The following is a 22,435-nucleotide window of genomic DNA, read 5'->3' as shown; positions in this document are numbered from 1 at the left end:
CCCATCCCTGGAAGCGTTGAAGGCCAGGTTGGATACTCAGAACTTGGACTGTATAAGCCTGGCACTGTTGTCCGGGTCTTAGAAAGATAAATCACTTGTCTGTAGAATTGCCATGCTAAAGTTAAGGGCTTGACCTGCTTCAGTAGTCTCAGAGCTAGGGGAGGTTAACAAGGTTGGGGAGAAGGATGTGCCACTGATAGCGGACACAGAGAATGCAGAATTTATGGGCCACAAGGACATCTGTGGCAGAACTCCCCAGATAAGGAAGAAACTGCTAAAACCAACTCAGAAACTGTGCTGAAATCAGCTCTGACTAGGCAAAAGGTAATTCCAGGAGGGGGAAATCACAACCACCGACTCACGGACCATCGACCCAAGAAACCCACCAACCCAAAAGAAGACGGAGCATGTGGACTAATTAGCACAAGAAGTGAGGGAATCATTTAACCAACAGAAGATAGAATACTAATTAATAAGAGAACTATGCCATTTGTAGCCAAGGAGCAATAATTCCTTTTTGTGATGTATAACTCCTTTGCTAACATGTATGAACGATGAAAAGTTTCAGACGATCCCAGGAACCACCACTGAGAAGCCCAGGGTGAGGAAGGACTACCGGAACACCGCTGGACCCCTGGGTGGTAACTAGTTAAATAAAACCTGTCCTATGGACTTCAGCACACGGTCTCCTTGGTGCCTTAATTCGGGAAGAATTAGGACAAGAGGGCAGGGTCTTAAGCTGTGCCAGAGGAGGTTTAGGTTGGACATTAGCAGGAATTTTTTACAGACAGTGATCAGACACTGGAATGGGCTGCCCAGGGAGGTAGTGGAGTCACCATCCCTGGAGGTTTTTAAAATGAGACTGCATGTGGCATCAGTGCCATGGTCTGGCAGCCACGGCGGAGTTGGATCAAGGGTTGGACTTGACGATCTCGGAGGTCTTTTCCAACCTGACTGATTCTATGATTCTAAGAGCCGTCTGTCACTAACCGGACTCTGGGGTTATTTAGGCAGTTAATAGAGGGCAAAAGGGCTGTGACAACACAACACTGGCAACCCCTCAGCGCCCGCGGGAACATCCCTGCCCTCGGCCACGGCCAGCTCCCGCCCCGTGTGACGTCACGGGGCGGGAGCTCAGCTCGACAGTGTGACGTCACGGGGCGGGGCGGGAGGTGCATACCGCCGTGACGTCACGGGGCGGAGTGGGCTGGGGCGGTGTCCTCGGGTCTGTCGGGGCAGCGATGGGGGCGCAGCTTAGCGTGGTGAGTGCTGGGGAGCGGCTGCGACCGGGAGCGGGATGGCATGGCATGGCATGGCATGGCAGCGGAGCATAGCGGTCCCTGCGCCCCACGGTGCGGTATGGTCCCCCCTGCCCACCCCCTGCTCCTCCCGCGGAACACCCGAGGCCTGGCGGTGCCCCAGCGTGTCCCCGCTGCCTCCCGCGGCTCCGGCCCCCGCCGTGGTGGTGGTGCCGGCGGTGGTGGCGTTTGTCCGCCCTCGGCTCCACGAATAACTGTGTGCTGTTGTTGTTCAGAGGCCGTGAACCCTCCGGCCAGGCAACTGCGGGGGTGCGGTTTTCCCTCCGTCGGGATCAGCTGAAAGAGAGGAGGTTTATATCGGATATTAGGAAGACATTCTTCACTGTGAGGGTGGTGAGGCACTGGAACAGATTGCCCGAGGTTGTGGCTGCCCCATCCGTGGAAGTGTTCAAGGCCAGATTGGACGGAGCTCGGAGCAACCTGGGCTAGTGGAAGGTGTCCCTGCCCATGGCAGGGGGTTGGAACTGGATAAGCTTTAATGTCCCTTCCAACCCAGCCCCATTCTGTGATTCCATGATCATTCCTACTGAGTGGTGGGGTCTGCAGCACTGTCATTTCTCCCATGCATCATTCCCCTCTTTCCCCAGACCTTCATCCCTGTTTCTTTTGTCTTATGTACCTGCTCAAACGCTTCTGGGTTTGTGAGAGGGGCAGGACGGAGCTGGATGCAACGTGCTCGTTTAGGCACGGCTTCTTGTTAGATGCATTGAAGGGAAGAGATGAGGCACATGCTGAAGCTGCAAAAGTGAAGAAATCCCTTTATCCTCTTATTTTCTAAAACAGATGAGAAGATTGTCTAGCTAAGATCACTTCAGAAACAGGGTTTGAATGAGGAAGTGTGGGGAGGGGAATTGGAGGTGAGGGTAACAGGGTTTTCATGCCAAAGCAGGGTTTGATTTGTGTGTTTGTAGGGCAGGTCGGTGATGGAGTGTCCAGCCTGAAGCTGTGTTTAACTGTGCCCTGCTCACCACACCCCAGCAGCTGGCAGTCTCCATGCTATGGCTTTTCTCTTTGTTATCACACTGAGGTCTGTTTCCATGAATAAAAATTCCTGCTCAGTTACTAATTCTGTGTTCTCTGTTAGCAGAGATTTGTGCAGCTGGAAATGATGAGTCACCAGGTCCTCATTTAGTGATTTCCAGGCCTTTTGGTCAAGCTAGTTACTCTCAGCTGCTGGAGACCCGATGCAGCTTCCATGGATGCAGTGCAGTTATCTTCATTAACACTTTGGTCTGCCCCATGCTGAGAGTTTATTGATCACTTTTAACCCAGAGAATGTTTTTCTTAGCAGGCATAACTTTTTATACTCATTCAGCCTTCAGTTCTTCCCCTTTTTTCTCTGCCCACCTGCTGATAGTGTCTGAGTAGGGAACTGAAATTATCTGAATTGGTGGGTGTGCTGTTTCTTTCTAGGCCAGATGCCACGAGGCTTTTGCACTAATTGACCATGAATAACAAATTGCCTTCCACGAGGCAAACGCTGTGTTCAGATTGTTTGTCAAAATCAAACTGCATTCTGTTCCAGTACACTCACTGCTTCACAAAGTGATGGTGATGCACATTTGGGGACAGTGTGTTAATCTCATTTATTGAACAGCTGTGGGAGTTTTTGCTTGACAACTGATGACCTGAAAATTATTTGCAAGGGTGGGAGAAAACATTTACCTCTGCACACAGGTGGAGAAAGTGACTTGCAGAGATGACAGTTTGAACTCCACCCTCCTCTTGCCTTCCCAGTCGTGATACTGACATTAATGTTGGAGTTGGGACTGAGCCTGAGGTTTTGAATTCCCATTTTCAACTGCATTTTTGCCGGACAACAGCAGCATTGCTTGCAGTTTTTTGGTCCATTTTAGACAGGCACATTTGTAAATGAAACTATTTTGACACATGAATATTTCATTTGAAACACTATCTGCCTCAGAGTCAGATTGCTGTTGCCACCAGGTCTCATTCACCTGCTGAATTCTCATTAGGGAGTTTATTTGCTGCTCTGTTGCTTTCTTAACTCTCCTCACTTCCCCTTTTTTGTGTCAGGAACAAAAGTTCTTCCCGGAGCTGCAGTAGTCTAGTGGATCTGTGGGAGTTAAGGAAAACATTCCTATAAACTTCAGCTTCTTCACAAACAAGATGTGTGGAGCTATTTCAGTTTGTTCCAAATAAAAGTGAAAAATGCAGTGTGTGGGTATGGCATGGTGTGTCCCGAAGCTGTACACTGTGTCGATGCATTTTAAACCCCTACAGCAGCATCTTAAGAAGGGGGAAATTATGCTGTCCCTTACACAGTTCTAGTAATAATAATGTAGGAGCGGTTTGGGTTTGTTTTTTGTTTCTTTGGTTTTTTTTAAATAGTCTCCTGACCACTGTCACACTTGCAGAAATACTGGTCAGGTCCCTTTAAAACGAAATGAAAGTGAAAGCAAACCAGGCAGGACTGTGAGCTCACTTTTTGGTTTTTGCTGTAGTCATGCTTTCCACCTCTCCTCTGTTAAAGCACTGAATAACAAATTACAGAGTCTGAGAGAATTTTTATAAGTAGTTGTTCTCTATGGATGGAGGAGCAGAGACACTGGGAGGCCAGGGAGCCCAAATAACTCACTCAGAGACAGGAGCCCTGGCCCAAGCTTTCAGGGGGACCCATTGCCCAGTGGGCAGCAGAGACTGTGGAGATGATTCAGAGACTGGAGCATCTCCCTGACCAGGAAAGGCTGAGGGAGCTGGGGCTGTTCAGCCTCAAGAAGAGACACTGAGAGGGGACCTCATCCATGCGTGTCAGTGTGTGCAGGGAGGGGGCAGAGGATGGACCAGGCTCTGCTCAGGAGTGCCCAGCAATTGGAGGCCTCGGGCAGGAACTGATGCCAAGGGAGTTCCACCTGGACATGAGGAAGAACTTCTTTGCTGTGCAGTGACCAAGCACTGAACAGATTGCCCAGAGAATGTGTGGAGTCTCCCTCACTGGGGATATTCCAGAGCTGTCTGGACACAATCCTGTGCCATGTGCTCTGGGATGACCCTGCTGGAGCAGGGACCAGATGACCCACTGTGGTCCCTTCCAGCCTAATCTGCACGTGCCAGTGGGAGGCTGGGGGACATGGGATGTAGGGGGTGAGCATCTGGGACATTTAGGGGAGGAGTAGCTGGGAATCCAGGTCAGCTGCAAGTGCCTCAGCACTGAACACCAGGTATTCATAAAGCAAATTTCTGTGTTACACTTGCTGGTATTTGTCTGTTGTTGTTTGGTATTTTTTAATAATACTTCCTCTTCATGCTCATATTAGTACAAAGAAACACTTTATTTTTTTTTGGTGGCTGGATTGTCCTGTCATGCTACCACAGATCTTCTCACTAAAATTACTTGCTCTCATTGTGCACAAGTCTAACACTCTTTCTGTGTTGCTGCAGTTGCGTCAGGTTGTGACATACCCAATATGGCTCATCTACACCACCATCATGAGGATTTTCAGGAATCCCCATCCTGCCATCACTCTGAAGGATCCTGAAGTGAAGTATGCTTTGAGGCTGATTGATAAGGAGGTAAGTGCATGTGGAGTGCTGGACACTGTGAAATGCTCAGAGCTTCTGAAATCTTGGGTAATGTCACAGCAGGGTGAACACAACTATGCTGATACTGATTCCTGGTACTAGATTGTTGTATTTTAATGTGTTACAGGAAGAAAAGTGTTTACATCATTGAAAGGTGTTTAAATCATACAGTCTTTGACAGCACCTGAGCTGTCTCAGCTTCTCTTTGTTAAAAGTACCTTCTAGTACAGAGTGAAATCTCTGCTCAACCAGGATTTCAGAGGAAAGTCATGACCCTTTCAGGGATGGATCTTGCCATCAGAAGTTGGTAACTCAGCTTGTGGGAAGGGGACCAAAGCCACCAAAGGTGAACAGTCCAGGTTCCCCTTGGATAAACCTGGGGATAGAAATCCTGGGGTTTTGGGTGTAAAGTCACACTTGAGGATCTTTTTAGTGTTGACTTTTTAAGTCAATGAACTAGTCAGAAATTTATCAGAAGACTTTTGAATAAAAAGAACTTTGGACTGGAACAGAGCTTTTGAGGTATAGGCAGTGCACTGATAGATTGACTTTCACTTGTTCTGCCTGTCAAGGAAAACAGTCATTGCCATTCCAAATCCTGGTTTCGTGGGAACTGAAAGCTTCCCTGTGGCTTGGGCTGAGCTGCATTGCTGAGTTTATATCCCATGTGTACTTATGGAATTTATTTCCCATGTGTACTGCAGCCACTCTATTATTATATACTCTCTGCTTTCTCATGAGATGGGAGCACGTGGCTGCAGGTACAGCTTGACCTGTAGGAGGGGAGGGAAGCTGAGGCACTGCACAGGCTTCTGACAGTCCAACTACTTGCATGTTTCTGCTGGACTAGTTTGGAACAGAAGAGAATTCACAGGTTTTTTTCTAAATACTGATTATTTTTTTTTCACACTCTTGTTATTTTTGTATGCTTTTCATTGATATTAGGGTGGAGGAAGAGCTCATATGTAACCAGGTCAAAGGACACTGACCTGTTGGAGCGAGTCCAGAGGAGGGACACCAGGATGATCAGAGGGATGGAGCAGCTCTGCTGTGAGGAAAGGCTGAGAGAGTTGGGATTGTTCAGCCTGTGAAAGAGAAGGCTTTGGGGTGACCTAATTGTGGCCTTTCAGTACCTGAAGGGAACCCACAAGGAAGATGGAGAGAGACTATTTCCAAGGGCCTGGAGTGACAGGACAAGGGGGAATGGCTTCAGCTGACAGAGAGTAGGTTTAGATGGGATATTGGAAAGAAATTCTTCCCTGGGAGGGTGGTGAGGCCCTAGCACAGGTTGCCTAGAGAAGCTGTGGCTGCCCCATCCCTGGAAGTGTTGAAAGCCAAGTTGGCTCTGAGCAACCTGGGCTAGTGGAAGGTGTCCCTGGGTTGAACCTGGATGATCTTTAAGGTCCCTTCCAACCCAAACCATTCTGTGATCCTATGAATGTGCCCAAATTGAGTATTCCATACCTCCCATCTTTTGAATGGAGAAATAGGGTCCCAAGGCTGCTTCCTAGTGTTTAACACAAGAAAAAAATATGTCATAATATAATTAGGTGTGCTAACTAAATTTATGCCTTAAAAACCCAACAACTTCAGTCTGGTTGGTTGGTTTTATAATGGTGAGCATCATTCATTGGTTGCCTTTCAGTGGCTTCAGCAATGCACCAGCCTGCAAAAACTGCCCTCCAGCTTTGCATTTGCAACTTTAGACAGGAGTGCCTGGCCAAGGGCTCTCAGGAGTTCAGGGCAATGACAAGAGATGGCATTGGGGAACGCAGCCAAAGTGATCCCATGCTGGAAATGGCTCCTGCATCCCGATTCAAGGCTGTCTGTAACGCAGCCTTGACTCCCAGCTTGCAGAATGGCTGGCTCAGTGTCTTGCCTGTGGGAGAGAGCAGAGGCACAACCTTGCTGATCTCGGTATTAGGAATGTCTGGAGACTCCTGGTGTTTCTCACAGTTGCCTCTTGTGATGCACCAAAATACTTGTGTTCAGTCACCTTCAGCTGAGCCATCCCGACTTTAACTGATGAGATGATTAAATGGGAATTCAGAACTTGCTGCTTTCCGTATGAGGGTAAAGACAGCATAATAAAAATACAGGAGTATTGGCAAAATCCAGCTTTGAAGTGGTGAAGCTGATGCTGAAATTTTCACTCAGGAACAGCAGAAGTCAGTGTGAAAGCAGCAGTGTTAACTCCATAGCAGTTGTCTTTCTAGAGGAATTTCTAATGGAAGTTACTGCTCCTGAGTAGACGTAAGTACAGAGAAGCCCTTTTTTGACTGCCAATTAGTTCCATTTTCCTTCAGGATTTACCTTAAAATGAGTTGTGAAGAAAATTTCATCAGTGTGAGCAGAGTAAGGGAAGATGAAGTAAACTCTGATGAGGAAGGAATCTGTCTCCATTGGTTATTTTAAAAACAAATAAATAAACAAATAAGGATTACAATATTTTATGGAATGTTCATGAAATTTCCTCTAGTCCCATAGGGCTTTTAAAAAAGGAAGTCACTGGATGAGGCATTAAGCTCTGTGCTCTGTCTTTCTGTCTTTCTTTGCTGTATTTTCCATTCCCATGAATAGGACCTGATTTTTAAAATATAAAACTTACATAGCATAAGAAATAACATTTTATGTACTTATTGCCACAATTTTGTTCAAGGTATGACTTTCCTGGTAAAAGATTAGCATAATTATCCCATCTGGACTGCATATATTGTCATAATTTTATAATAGAGTTTATATCTAAATATAGTGCTCTTTTCAATTTTATTTACAGCTTAGTTCAGTTTTTACAGGGAAAATATTTTTAAGGCTCTTAGCATAGCAAAAGGAGCAAGGTTGCTACTTCCTAATCTTGACAGCCACTGGTGTCTTCTGAAATCATCTTCTGCATTGAAATAGTTACTTCATCTGATTTTGAGAGATCAAAATCAAAATATTTTGGCCTTGAGCTACTGCATATTTAAACTTTAAATGAGAATTGAACAACTAATTAAATTTTATCTTGTGGCCTTCTGTGGAAGGCAGTGTAAATGTTCATAATATTTAGAAAGTTATTTATTCTTATTCTGCGTATGAGGGTTATTAACTTTTGGTATTCATATTTTAAATATACAGCAGAACAGTACTTATTTCTATTTTTAATTCTGTATTACTTCTCAAATATTTTGAGAGAAGTTTTCAGGGAGTTGAAGGAAAAGTTGACCTCAGAGTTCATATTTGTGCAAAAATTTCAGTTGGGGTGCTGCTCTCCCCCAGATACTTAATCCTGCAGGAGGCCAACACAAACCAGTGTGTTGATTTTACAAGTGAAATCACAGACTTAAAATCCCAACAACACAGCTTTTTATTCTTTTCATTTTCCCCTTTCAGGAAGTTAGTCACGACACAAGAAGATTCCGATTTGCTCTCCCTTCCATGGAGCATGTCCTGGGTCTCCCTTTAGGTACGTTCCTTAGAAAGAATCCAAGTGTTGTTAATTATCCTACTGTAGATTTCATGGGGATTTTTTTTTCCCTATGTTTTGAGCCGTTGAATTTTCAATACTCTCCCTGTGGCTTGAGCTGGTCTTTGGAGCTTTGCAAGATTATCCTCACGCTGTGTGTAATCTGCAGGGTCTGCAATCTGGTGTGCTTACAGGGAGCGTACATCCAGCTTGTTTCCCTGAAGGGAACACAAACAAACACTGGTCTTTACTTGTATTTTTCCAGTCTCAGCTGGAAATTTTCCTGTGGTGCTTGATCCCTTTCCATCCCCTGGGGCACCACTCTGAGCTACTTCTCCTCTAACACACGTGGTTCACCAGATGATCTCATCCTCACTTCTGAATTTGCAGCCAGTCTCATGGAATTTCTCAATCCCTGTGGGGCAGCTGCTTCCATAGGACTTGCCTTCCATAATATCTTAGTGCCATTGTATACAAGCTACTGCTTGTATAAAAAGCATTTAATTGTGGCTTGTGTTTAATAGTGAATTCTGCTTTAACAAGCTGTTGAAATGATCTGTGGCTCAGGTGCTTTGTGGTTGTTGTCAGCACCTTTCCAGCATTCCAGCCCACGGGGTGAAGTTCCCTCTTGTCTAGGGTATTATTAATCTCTTGATCCCTTTAAGAAGCCAGGAGCCTTTTTCCCTCCCTTGCCCATAAGGAACATTGAGGAGTGGTTTGCTGGGTGAGATTTGGGAAGCAGAGAGAGCTGGAAGCCAGTGAGGGTGGAAAAGCAGGAAGGAGCAGCAGAACTGCAGCTGTGGGACGGGTACCAGTGTGTGTGCTCTGCATGGTTAGTCCAGTACCAGCACTAGTTCCCACCAGCTGGAGCGCTGTAGGAAAACACACTGGAAAATTCATCCCGAGGGAGAGGGGATTGTGTGCATGTGGCCCCACGAGTAGGCTGCCAATGTCCTATCAGGGCAGGCAAAAGCTCTAACCAGTAAGAGCCTAAGGCATGTTTTCTCTCTGGGAGGAGCCCCTTTTCTGAGTTTGTACCAATTCTTGTGGGATGTGTCCCAAGAGCAGTCCAGGCTGACAGTCTGCAGTGGTCACCACAGCTCTGTTCCGGGAGGAGGGGGTAGTGGGGCCACTCCTTGCCTGAAGGAGGAACAGGTCTTCCCTGTGCTGCCAGATGTGTGGAGGCTTTGCTGAGGGGGTTATAGGAACGACCCTTACACTCTGTCCGTGTACAGCTTCAGGTGAGTTGTGGTTGCTCATTTCCCTGGTCACCAGGTAGCACATCTTCATCCACCCACTGCTTTGCCTGCACTTTGTGATCCTCCTGAAATAAGGAATTAACCTTGCCTGAATGGTCAGCTGCTTCTGAAGCTGATGGAATATGGTTATTATGATATTTCACAGAGCAGCTCATGGTAAAATCCCCTCTTTGTGTTCCCATAACAGGCAGGGGTGATAGTTTGTTCTGTTGACCTAGCTGTGATAAAATAACAAAAACCAAATCCCCCTCTGCCTTCCCCTTAGTTATTCTTCACTTGGATCTCTTCAGAATGCTGGAATTTTATAAGAATACCTTTCTTAGATGTTAATTTATATTTTTTTCAGAAAAAAAATGTTGACATTGAGAAAAGAAACTACTGTAGAGAGTTCAGAGAATGTGTGACAGGTGGAAATGTGATCACTGCATTCACATGTTAAACTGGAGGAGTAGCAGGGTTAGAAAAGGGGTTTGTGTCTGGGCAGCCTTAGCAAAGAGACCTCCTGGAAGATGTGGGGGATCTGTGGTCAAAATAAGAACACTTACTAACAGATTAATAAAGAGGTGTGAACAGCACTGGACAGGTTTCCCCTCCTGTGGCCTTTTTACTTGTCTGTACAGGAGAGGCAAATCACATCTTTTGCAAGATCTCACGTACATTTAGGGCTGTGGTAAATGTAAGTACATGAAGGTGCCAGAAGAGATGTGACTGACACATAAAATTGGCAGCAGAGTTGTCTGCCCTTGCAGGTAAAATCTGTGCATGGTTAACAACTCTGGCAAGGTGTTACAGTGTCAGGAAAGTGAGAGAGGAAGAAGTGATGCCCCAAAATAAGGTAGTTAGGAGAACTTTGAGGCTGCATTTGAAGTCCATGTACAGTGGACATCCATAGAATAAAAATCTTTTGAAAGAAAATGACTTTTTCACTTCCCTGCCTGCAGGGCAGCACATCTACCTGTCTGCACGGATCGATGGAGCTCTGGTTGTCAGACCTTACACTCCAGTCTCCAGTGATGATGACAAGGGCTTTGTGGATCTTGTTGTCAAGGTGAGAATGTCATGCTCTGTTACCTACAACCCACCAGGCATTTTGCAGACACCTCTTTAGTGTCTCCTGAGATGCTGCATCATTTCCTGTACTCCCATATTGCAGTTTTCCACAATCTGGGGAGACCTGCAGATGTTCAAACACTTTTTAATCCTTCTGAAATAAGAAATTAACCTTGCCTGGATGGTCAGCTGCTTCTGAAACTGGTGTAATATGGTCATTATGATCACTGAGAACAGTGATCATGATTGTTACTGATCCAAGCAGTGTGAATGACTGATTTAATTGGTAAGAATGTGATTTTAAGTCTTAGGATAATGTCCTTTTGTTTTGTCTCCTGGTAGCTAGATTACCTAGCGAGGCTACCTGTCATTTAAAGCTGACAGGAATTTAAAATATTAATATCTGCACTGGACTCGCTCTCAGAATTTTACTTTTTGAAATTCCTGGTGTGGGCTTTTTTTCTTTATTTTTTCTACCCTTTTTGAACTTGGGTGTAAATAATGCTGATTATTATTGAAACTTTTTGTGTTACAGAAATACAATGGAGAAATTGCCAGTCTGTGTCCAAAAACTGGGGCAAGAGTGGCATTTTAATCTTCTTTTTGTCAGTCAGATCTGCACTGATATTTCTTTAGGGACTAATTATGTTCTTTGCATGAGGACTATGTGTATAAATATTACCTAAATATATTATTATTCCTATAAACCTAAATATTTGAAGGGCAAATGCTCATCTTTGAGCTGTGAGATCAATTCCTTCGTTGTTTTTAACAGATCTACTTCAGAGGTGTCCACCCAAAGTTTCCTGATGGGGGGAAGATGTCTCAGTACTTGGACAGCCTGAAAATAGGGGACACCATTGACTTCAGAGGACCAAGTGGCCTACTTGTCTACAAAGGAAAAGGCAAGGCTGGTTTGAAAGATATAACTTATCCAGAGTAAATAATACAGGAAAAATTACTACTATAGAAGTGCTTGTTATTGATATTGTTCTCAAACAAGGGAATGTTCTCCCTGTTGTCATGGCCATAGTTTATACACTGATAAAAACACTTGGCATTTGCACTGCCCAGTGCTAATTTCCCAAGAGCAAATGAACTTTAGGAGCAGGCAGGACTTTTGTGTCAATATAAAGTAACTCACTTTGGCACAGTGCAGCCCTCAGTGTGTCACAAAAACCTTCTGGCAGTTTTGTGAGCAGCAGAACTCCCAACACATGATTTTCCAGAGCTTTGTATGTAGTATTCATGCTATCCTGGATGAAGAGGGGTATGAATACAACAAATACAACATTCTGGAGAGTTTCAAGCTCTCTGTCAGATCTGACTGAAACTGCCAAATCATCTCAAAAAGAGAAAAATATAGAAAAAAATACACAAAAGATACAAAATACACACCCTGCATATTTCAGGTTGCCCCTTAAAATAATCTGCACAGGGTAGATAAACTCTCTGAGCAGATTAATTCCTTTCTGTAGAACTTTTTCCAGAATCTGGGCTTCCGAATATCACTGGGGGTATGGGATATGAGCAAACAGAAGTACAGGTAGTGATGTCTTGATGTCAGGAGTAAGTAATAACCCATGTCAGTGTTATTGTCACATGTCTTACAACCTCTCATCATCTTGCAGGATTTGTTTTGATTCGTGACATCTTCACCTTTGCTGTTTGCTGGGAGGGAAAGGTGACGGGGCTGAAACAAAGGCAATTAGGGATTGGAAAGGGATAACAGGCGGTGTTTGCTGCCTTCCTCAATGTTTTGCATCTCCTCTCTCTTCAGGCAAGTTTGATATTCGGCCAGAAAAGAAAGCTGACCCAGTTACTAAGACAGTGAAATATGTGGGGATGATTGCAGGTGGGACTGGTATGTATCTATAAGGATTCACCCCTGGTTTCTAAGAGCTGGGAGATACATTTTCTCTCACTTACCCTTTCTTTTGCTCCTTCACACTCTCACATCACTGACATGCCTTTCTCTCCCAGGGATAACCCCAATGCTGCAGATCATTAAAGCAATCATGAAAGACAAAGATGACCCCACCATTTGTCAGCTGCTGTTTGCTAATCAGGTAATTCTCTCCTTTTTTTCTGTCTGTGAAGTTTTACTTAACTAGCAGAAATCCTTTCTGAGGAACCTTGGTACAGAAATGCAAACCCTGAGGGGAGAAGTGAACTGAGATGTTGAAAACTTGCCATATAAAAGCACTACAAACAATTGGGATTTTAGCATTGCTACAGAAATGCCACTTTCCTCCCAGCTAATGCTTGTTTTCCTGTGACTCATTGCTCTGCTTCTAATCCAGTTCATGAGTGTTTTAAAACTCTGCATTCCTTTGGGCAAGTTGTTTAACGTTTTGGGCAGACTTTCAGAGCTGTCTTTGTTAGTGGAAAGGTGACAGAGGTGGATCTTTGTCTCCTTCAGCAACTTTGACTCCCCAGCTTTGTAGCAGGGTTTGCATGTGGGGTCTTCCTCTTTGAGGACACTTTAGGTGAGGCTTTGAATATCTCCATCTAATAAGTATTTGTTTCTGGATTATGAGTCATTATTTGTGGGGAGCCTCACTTCCTGCCTGTGTTTTTTAGCTTCTTTAGGCTCTTCTCTATTATTCCTCTCTCCTCTCACATTCAGTGTGTCCTCATTTCATTTGTACCATATCTAAGCCCACAAGACAGATGGAGAGACTATTTCCAAGGGCCTGGAGTGACAGGATAAGGGGGGAATGACTTCAAACTGTCAGAGAGTAGGCTTAGAGTGGATATTAGGAAGAAATTCTTCCCTGGGAGGGTGGTGAGGCCCTGGCACAGGTTGCCCAGAGAAGCTGTGGCTGCCCCATCCCTGGAAGTGTCCCAGGTCAGATTGGATGGGGCTCTGAGCAACCTGGGCTTGTGGAAAGTTTCCCTGCCCTTGGGAGGGGGATTGGAATGAGATGATCTTTAAGGTCCTTCCCAACCCGGGCCATTCTAATATTCTGTGATTCTGTGATAGCTGAGTTACAACCTGAGATTTTTCTGCCCACAAGCTATTATCCAAGTGCCAAGATTCCCTTTCCTGAGGAGCCCTGCCAGTGCCCTCTGCTACTGGCTGGAGCAGCTGGTCTCTGCCTTACGAGTTGGCATGAAGTGCAGTGGTGTCAGAGCAGGCAGGTTTGCTGTGAGTAATTCAGGATGACTAACACAGGACTGGAGCTGCTTTAGTAACACAGAAAACTCAGTGCTGCTTGGAGGGAGGGCTGGAGGAACAATTCTCTGTGTGTGAGCAACAGGCTGGGTAAACATCAGTCCAAGGCTTTCTAGTCCTTGTGCCAGTAACTGCACAAATAGAAGGCAGTTATAAAAAATATTTAAATATTTAAAATATTTTAACATATTTAAAACAATGTACATGGGCTCCTGCTGTGCTGGTTGTCACTCTTTGAATTGCTCAGACCCAGTAATAGCTTTTCTGGACCTGCAGCTGTAGGTGCTCCAGGAATAGGCACCTTCTTGGGAATAGCTGCTGGCACATTCCTCCTCACCCTCCCGGTTACAGACATAGCAGTGACCTCAGTGCCAGATTACTGAGGCTGCAGAGGATGGCACCACTTTTAGTCTATACCCTTTCCCTTCCTGCTCAGACTGCAGCTGTTCCTACAGAAATAAGGCTTTCTTCTTTGCCTTCAATGATGTTGCATCAGGGAGGAGCAAACTTGATACTCTGGGTAGCATTTGTTCTTCCAACCAGAACTTGATACCCTTTTGGTTATTTGTTCCACATCCTTTTTAAAAACCAAGCAGTCTGCATGTGGCAATGCTGATGATGCTTGAATTGGCAAAGGTGAAAGGGAGGTATTTCTGTGCATTCGTGATTAGTTTTTTGATTAAAGTTGCTTTTGTAATAGTGCTAAAAAGGGCTTTATTCTTCTGATTCCCTGATTAGGTGGTGGTTCTGTGTTTGGATCCAAGTTCTGCTTTGTTTCATTTTTAGAGGGAAGGCATGGCATGGTCAGGATTTGGGAAAGTTAGTATGACCCTTTTTATTAGCTCTGCCACAGGATAGGCATGGAAATAACTTGTGTTTGCTCTCTTCAACCTGTAAAACAGAGTTGAATCATCTGTTCCATCTCTCAGGACTTGTAGAGTAGCTGCTGCTCTGTGGTCATGTGAGGGCTGCACTCAGATGCAGTGTGTGATCATTGTTTTCCTCATCCTGCAGACTGAGAAGGATATCCTGCTGCGTTCCGAGCTGGAGGAGATCCAGGCTCAGAATCCCAGTCGCTTTAAGTGCTGGTACACGGTGGACAAAGCACCCGAAAGTAAGAGCTAAACTGCCACTTCATGTGACTTCTGAGTATTAATGCACTTGTTTCACAGGAGACATGCATGTCACTGTGTATTCCTGAGTTTAATGATCGATTGCTTGCCTAATGAACGTCGGGATGCACCCAGTAGCATCATTCCTCACACAGGGATGCACTGAGGTGCAGTTAGTGTCCTCCTGGAATTTCTGATCACTGTTTCTTTTCTTTGATATTTGGGAATTTTGAACTGACCTGAGACCCCCCTGAAGACTGTTCTGCAGACTTTCACTCTCATATGTGAAACCAGACCAAAACTAGGAGAAAAAACTGTCAGTCTTACTGTGCCCAAAGGTTTGGGTCAGAATCTTTTTGACATCCAGGACTGGGAATGTGATGGTTAAACCCATGACCTCACTATATTATATCCTAGTATAACTGATTATCACTGTGAGCATTTTCCAACCAGGAACAACTTTATCAGCTGGATTGCTCCTTTCTAAAGTGACCTGTGTCTGTCTTTTCCTCTTTTTTTCCCCTTTCCCCACTTTCTTTTTTTTTTTTAACAGGTTGGGAATACAGCCAAGGATTTGTGAACCAAGAGATGATCAGAGATCACCTACCCCCACCTCAAAACGATGTTCTGATCCTCATGTGTGGACCCCCTCCAATGATCCAGTATGCCTGCATTCCCAACCTGGACAAACTGGGCTACTCCAAGGACATGAGGTTCTCCTTCTAAAGACGACTGGTAATTCAGAGATCTTATGGAGAAGGGAAGGAAAAAACCATTTAACAAGGAACAGGACAAAGTTACAGAGGGGGCTGATGCACAGTGCTGGGAAGCTACATTTACCTTAAAAATGCTGCTTATTTGCTGACTCTCTGGCAAGTAAGACACACAAGCTCAGCTGTACTAAAGCTGTGCCTGGACAGGTAGTGGTGCCTCGTGCTCTGTGTGCTCCATCTCCAGGGAACACAGTGCAGCTGCTCAGGGCAGCACACACTCATTTATGCTTTTTCTTAGCTCTGTAATCAGGCAGCAGTAATATCCTACTTCCTAACACTGTGCACACCCAGGATTTTATTTGGTATGAACTATGGAAGTAATAGAATGTGGTGGATTATTCATGTTGCTTATGCGAAATTATAATCCTTGAGGAGCTTGTACAGTATGAGGGCCAGGAGTGTTTGCCTTGTATCCATGGCCTTTGCATCATCAGTTTAAAGATGCTTGTTGAGTTGAAGGATGCCAATTAACTATTTATGACTGAAGCTGTTCAAGCTGCCTTGTTAATCAAGACAGAGAGGCAGGCAGTGATACAAAATGCGTTTCCTTTGTATTTTGGAACAGCCTCTCTTAAATGCAAACACTTTCCCAGTTCTCATCCCTGGGCACTAAAAGAAACTAAAGAAGGCAGGAGGCTTTGGGCACTGTTCCACAAATCCCTGGAATTTGTTTGCTTGTAAGTGTGTGTGTGAAAAAAAATACTAACTTTTGTATTTACTTTTAAATTGCGGGTGATGGCACAGGGGTAACAAAAGCAGTTGTTCTGTGTGTGGAAAAAAATGCTGAGTGAAAACTGGATGGGATTTTTTTTGTTCATTGTTTCCCAGAGATGGATTTGGACTTAAGGGAGCTCAGGTTTCATTGCCAGGGTGGGTTTTGGCAGGTAGGCCAGCTCTGGGTGTGGAATGCATCCCACGTTGCTCAGGCAAAAGCTCCCGAGGGTTTTGCTTGGTAAGGATGCCCAGGAACAGCCTTAAGTCACCAAACTGACAGCAAATTCAAATGTCTCACTGAATCTAAAGCTGTTCCTTGGGAGCTGTTTACTATAGCTCTAGCTTTTATTTTTTAATACACTTTTTTACAGAAAAAAAAGGAAAATTTAAGGCACCTTGTGTGCCGGACCTTCTGCTCCTGAACAGCAGAAATGCTGCTGAGGTTAGAGCTGCCCTGCAGGCAGTCTAGGAAACTAAAAATCTTGTTTCTGATGATGACCTCAGAGTGACTGAAAGGGAGTTTAGTCATGTCTGAAGTACTGTGGGGTGCTAGGTCACAGTGTCAGTGTATAATACCAATTTTTAAAGATTCAGTAGGAATTCGAGGTTATTGCTTACTGTGTTTTCCTTTGTGCCTGTACAATAGATGGGTACTGTGTATTTAAAAGGTTCATTTTTCATCAAGAATTAAAAGGAGAAGATACAGTTAATTTAAGGAACCTCAACTAGATAATGCTGTTATTAGTTTTATTAATTCAGTGTTTGCCTCAAGTCTTCATTTTTTGACTTGTTCTTCTGAAACTTGTTCTTTAATACAATGCTCCAAAGTTGAAATACTACTCAAGTTTTAAGTTTCAGTCCCTTTTATGGAAGGCAAAAAGCAGAAATAGGAGAGAAGCTGCTGGTTTGTATCATTGTGGGATATGCACAGATTTTTTTTTTCATGTTTTCTTATTAAAAGAACCAAACCAGAACCCTCAAGCTGATGATGCATCAACTATTTTGTATTACTTACTCTGTTCATTCAACTAGTGGCTTTTTTTCATGTCTGTGTAAGAAATAAAGTATCTTGCAGGTGAATCACCTGTGTGTGAGCACATCATCTTCAGCCTTGTAAGAGACAAACTGTAAAATACTATAAAATGAAGGTTCAAAAGAGAAAAAAAAAAGTTAGATTTGTTTACTCAAGTGTTAATCTTCTTGTTTGAGCTTGGTCAAAAACTGCTGTATTTAGATACCGAATCAAGGAGTAACCTGTCTCCATTTTCCTCCCTATCACTCCAACCTCCTCTTTTTACCTTTATTTTGTACATCCTCCTTGTCAACATAAGGCTCTTTTAATAAATAAAAAGAAGGATTTTATATGATCTAATGAACCAAAACTGTGTCATAGTCCCTTTTGCTTGAGGGCCCTGTACTAAAGCCTTTAAACAAGTCAAGGATAGAAGTTGGTTTTTCATATTACTTTATTTTTATTATTTTCTTTGAGCCAATTTAGTAATTAGGAGTATTCCTCCAGTTTTTTGGCAGGGGCTGCAGTAAAGTCCTGCAAGTGTGATTAACTTCTATCCAGATCATCTCTTGCAGTTAAGGCTGTTAAGCTGAGCCAACCATAGAAACAAAAGTCCTTGCAGCAGTGGAAGCAACCAAGCAACCCAACCCCTTCACTTGGCTTTTCCTGATGTTATTTATTACAGAAATTCCTGTGGGCTTTCACTGGCTGGGGGCTGCACCTTACCTGGTCCATCAGCATGTGCAGTTGCAGGAGCCCGGGCATGGCTATGAGTCACCTGAGCTGAGGCCCCAGCTTGGCTGAATGGTCAGATTTACAGGGTTAAATGCTCTGTGGTGCATCTTCACCATTCGTTGCCTGTTTGCCTTGTGGGTTTAAGCTCAGGCACCTGGGCCTGGGAATTGGCCAGGGCTCTGGACCAGCTGAGTATGGCACAGCCACCCCAGCTCCCAAAATAAAACACCAAGCCTCAGGGACATCTCTGAGGTACCAGAGTCCCTTTGGAGGACATAAATCAGCAGCTGCCCAAATGTGGTTCAAACTCTATACAGGCATTTTGATTTTCCCCTTCCCTCTCCAGTGCTTCAAAGGCATGCAAAACATCCAAAAGCCCAAGCAGTTTTCACAGATCCAGTGTTCCTACAGAGCTGAACAGCTGAACTGACACTAATTTAACATGAAAGAAAGCTTTTCTGCAGGTTTTTTTTAACACAACAATCAATCCTGCTCCAGTACTGATTGTTCTGTTAGTTTAAACAGGAAAAAAAAACCCAACAGACCAATCCTGCTGAATCCTGGAGGTTCTCCCTGCACATATCCCCATAGCAAGTTGTCTGTGTAACACACTAGAACTGTCCCCTCCATCCCACCAAACCCAGCCACACACACAAAATACAATGACACTATTGTATCTCAGCAAGTTATTCCAGGACTGAAAGGACTCCATTCTCCATCCCCAGCTCTGTTTGTGACTCATCAGAAATTCCACAGTTCTCTGGTCTTATTTCAGTTCCCCTTTCAGCTCCTTGCCTATGCCATGGAATGCTGCAAACACTTGTGGCACTGATGCCTCAGCCTCTTTAGGCTCTTTTTTAATGGCAGTGCAAGTAACAGCCTGTGTTTCTTAAGTCCTTGCAGCTACCCCCATCTTAAAATTCAAATAGGAAATAGTAAAAGATGAATGAGCTTTCAAAATTCCTTTTGTTCTGTTAAATAAAGTGACTGAAATTATAAGGAAACTACAGGCAGAGGAGTTTTGCACTGACCACACTATTCAGACAGCTGTAAACAAAGTGAATTTACCAGTTTGGAAATGGATCAGGGCCTTCTTCACTGGTTAACAGGGGCTGAAAGAAAGTAATTATAACTGTACGATCCAAGAGCCTCACTTAGTCCACTAAAAGCTGAGGGAAATGGAATAAATCAAGTCCATAAACACAATCGGCTCCTAAGCCTCTGAAAACAAATTCCAAGTGAAATACTCTTGCCTCCTCCAGATTTTTGATCTCTGCTTGAGTGGTCAGGAGCTGCCTCTGAAAAAGTAAAGACTCCCTCAGGCCTGGTTTTTGTCCGCACTGCTTGTTTTTTTCCAAGTTTCCCTTGACACCTGCCCCTGCCTTTTGCCACACCTTGCCCTGGCACAGCCACTCAGTGAGAAAACACTTTGCAGCTGGGCCCAGCCCTGCTTTTTGCTCACAGCTCTAAGGCCCTCCAGAGCTTGGCACCAATTAGGAGGCAGGTAATTAACAGGTTTCTCACAGAGCCAATTTCTAGTGCTGGAAGGGACTTTTCCTTTTAGTTGGGAACCAGCTGCCTCCTCCTAGCCAGCGTTTTTGAGCCCTGGTATCGTCCTTCACACTCAGCGCTACACTTTGGCCAGCACCAGAACATTTTCTTTAGTACAGACTCACCCTCCTAGTACAGAAAAAAATTTGCCACACAGCAAACAAAGGCCGTGAGTCAAATCTACCAGGACCTCCCTAAGGATCTGGCTGATAAACCTTTCACCAGCTCCAGCCAAGACTCGATGTCTGGTGAACAAAATGTTCTGGAAAAACAACATGCCTTCTATAAACATTTTTTTTTCTGGCAGGCCTGTCCGGTTGCTTTAAAACCTGGAGAGACTGACTCAGCTTGGTTCCTGCAGGAGCTCAGGGAATTCGACGGGTTGGGGGGGAAGGTGGGGAAGAAGGAGGTAGAGGGAATGGCGTGTGAGGAGAAAAGAGAGGGAGGCAGAGCTGAGCCTCACACAGCCTGTGCTGCCTCTGCTGTTTACACAAAGTCTGTGTACGCGTTGCCCACCTCCCTCAGCCCGCTGTTTGTGCCCAGGCAGTTTTCCAGCACGTCCTTCGTGGGCAGGGTACTATCAGTACCGGTCACAAATTGCCGCAGCGCGTTCCTGCCCGACAGGCGGCATTTCTGCTCCTCCCTGGCAATACTGTCCAGCAGGACTCCTCGGATGTCCTTGGGCTTCCCTGGCACGCCGAACGCGACGAACAAGCCCAGGCAGTCCTGCCCCACCAGGCGGCAGAACTCTGCCAGCTTCCCGAACCGGCTCATGTTTTGGAAGCACTCGTCTGCCAGCGCGGCTTCCCGGCAGCAATCCTCCTCCTCCTCCGCGGGGCCGCACAGAAAAGCTCTGCCAGCTGCAGAGCGTGCACGGCGATCTGCTTGTCAGCTCCAGACAGAGTCCAGATCCAGTCCACCCCGAAGAGGCAGGACTGCTGCCTGGTCATTTTGCTGGTCACCATGAGCTCCTCTGCTCCCTTCTCCATGCAGAAGCTGATGAAGTTGACCAAAAAGATCTCACTCAGCGTGTTTGTGGCTGGCTGGAATTTGCTCTGAGGATCCACAAAACCAAGATAGTCCTTCAGCCTCTGAGAAGCGTGGAGCACACCCTGGCTGAAGACTTCGCAGATGAGCAGAGTTTCAGCCTTGTCCTCCTGGCTGTCCTCCTGGGAGACCTTCTGGCCCATTTTCTGTGCCAGAGAAGGTCGTTTCCACATACAGACAGCCTTGTGGAAGTCCCTTCCTTTTCCAACAAAGGTTCTGCAGGTGCTGGGCTCAGCCAGACCTGTTTATCATGCACATGGGTACCTGCTGCTTTCCAGGTGACAGTGGTAGCAGCGGCAGAGCTGAGCTCTGTGAGCCCACGGGGCAAACAGGCTTTCTCCTGGGTGTATTTCTCCACAGCTGACTGAGCACCAACCAGCCCAACAGGCCCAGCAACTTTCACACCTACTGAATTCACCTGTGCTTGTTTTCCTTATTGTTAATTCTGGCACCATTCCAGCTGATGTTATCTCCCTCCAGTCTGATCTTATCTCCTTTGATCTCCTTTCTAGGACTATTACAGAGAAGCCACTTTATTGGCACTACTGGGTGTTTCCTTGAGATGAAACAACCTTTTTCTTTTAAGCACCCAGAGAAGGGGATGCATCCAACCCTGAAGACTGCTACAGGGTACTTGAAATGATGTGATCATTTTTGATGGGATGTTGCCTGTATCCCAGGATTACCTGCTGCTCCAGTCAGTAGTCCCATGGCAATGTACACAGACTCAGCTGGACTTCTGGCCCAACTGAGAAGCTCCTGCTGTTGCTGCCTGTAACTGGATTATCTCAAGGAAGCTCAGTCAGTCAATGCACCCCCATGCACAAGTATCAAATACAGCTACAAATAAAAAGCTCTTGCTGCAAATGAAAACCCCAAAGTGCTGAGGTGAAGCATAAAATCTGCACTGAACAGTCATAACAACAAAGCAGTGCAAGGTATAAAAAGCATTCAGGTAGGGCAAGTGCAACTTCTCTCCTAAAGCCAGGATGCAGGCTTTAGGAGATTCCCATCCACCTTGTGGATCCCATCCACCTTGTGGATGGGAATCAGAAGAGTTTTTCTGGATTAGTTCTCCATTCCTAAGTGTAATATGTACTTTAAGCTAACAGAAAAAAGCTGGGTTTAATCTCCATAGGCTCTTAACTGAAAATATCTGTCTTTCCCTCTACCCTGCAAACAAACAGATAGAAGCTTATTATACTCTAAGTTTCAAAGTGTTTATACTCAGTGTTCCCACTGAAACACTGAACTGATGAACAAAACCATGGCAGTGACGGTCATGAGACCAGGGTTCTGCATTTTCCGGCCCATTATCCAGGCTCCACTGAGCAAAGCAACTGACCATCATTTATACCTGCACCACAGCAACAAAATGGAGTTTGGAGAAGCAAAGCTCCTGTTAGCAAAGCAGCCAGAGCTCCTGACTGCTGAAGGGAACAACACCTGGAACCACAGAGACACTTTTTTTACAGCAAGAAGGGCCAGAGGACACTGAGCAATGGTGAAGCCCTTCTCATCACACCATACCAAACAACTTAAGATGGTTCAAATCTGGATCCCAGAAGTAACTAAAACATCTTGGGATAGTTGACTTCTTGGCTGTTAGCTGAGCTCTTCTACAGGCATTACTGACAAACTAATGAGTCAACAAAAAATGTGTGATTTTGCTCCTTTTCCCTACGTCAGTTTTTAAA

At 45.0% G+C, this 22,435-nt stretch overlaps 2 protein-coding genes and 1 long non-coding RNA gene across 3 annotated transcripts in view; 1 reads left to right on the top strand and 2 right to left on the bottom strand.

The window, feature by feature from the left end:
• LOC135414008 (uncharacterized) overlaps window positions 1-22,435 on the bottom strand; it is a 220,626-nt gene that overhangs the window by 107,208 nt on the left and 90,983 nt on the right. The window lies entirely within an intron of this gene.
• LOC135414002 (NADH-cytochrome b5 reductase 3) lies at window positions 1,140-17,775 on the top strand. Its single transcript, XM_064654224.1, has 9 exons — window positions 1,140-1,262; window positions 4,722-4,853; window positions 8,235-8,307; window positions 10,508-10,614; window positions 11,392-11,526; window positions 12,402-12,480; window positions 12,600-12,685; window positions 14,809-14,908; window positions 15,460-17,775. The coding sequence occupies exons 1-9, from the start codon at window positions 1,242-1,244 to the stop codon at window positions 15,630-15,632; spliced, it is 906 nt and encodes a 301-aa protein (XP_064510294.1). The 5' UTR covers window positions 1,140-1,241; the 3' UTR covers window positions 15,633-17,775.
• REP15 (RAB15 effector protein) lies at window positions 17,081-22,388 on the bottom strand. The gene is given in 2 exon segments (XM_064654225.1): window positions 17,081-20,537; window positions 20,540-22,388. Coding segments are annotated over 2 exon segments (732 nt in total). The 5' UTR covers window positions 20,912-22,388; the 3' UTR covers window positions 17,081-20,177.

This window comes from Pseudopipra pipra, chromosome 5 (assembly GCF_036250125.1).
Source record: "Pseudopipra pipra isolate bDixPip1 chromosome 5, bDixPip1.hap1, whole genome shotgun sequence".
In the NCBI taxonomy this organism is placed as follows: Eukaryota; Metazoa; Chordata; class Aves; order Passeriformes; family Pipridae; genus Pseudopipra; species Pseudopipra pipra.
This window is presented reverse-complemented; position numbering and strand designations above follow the sequence as displayed.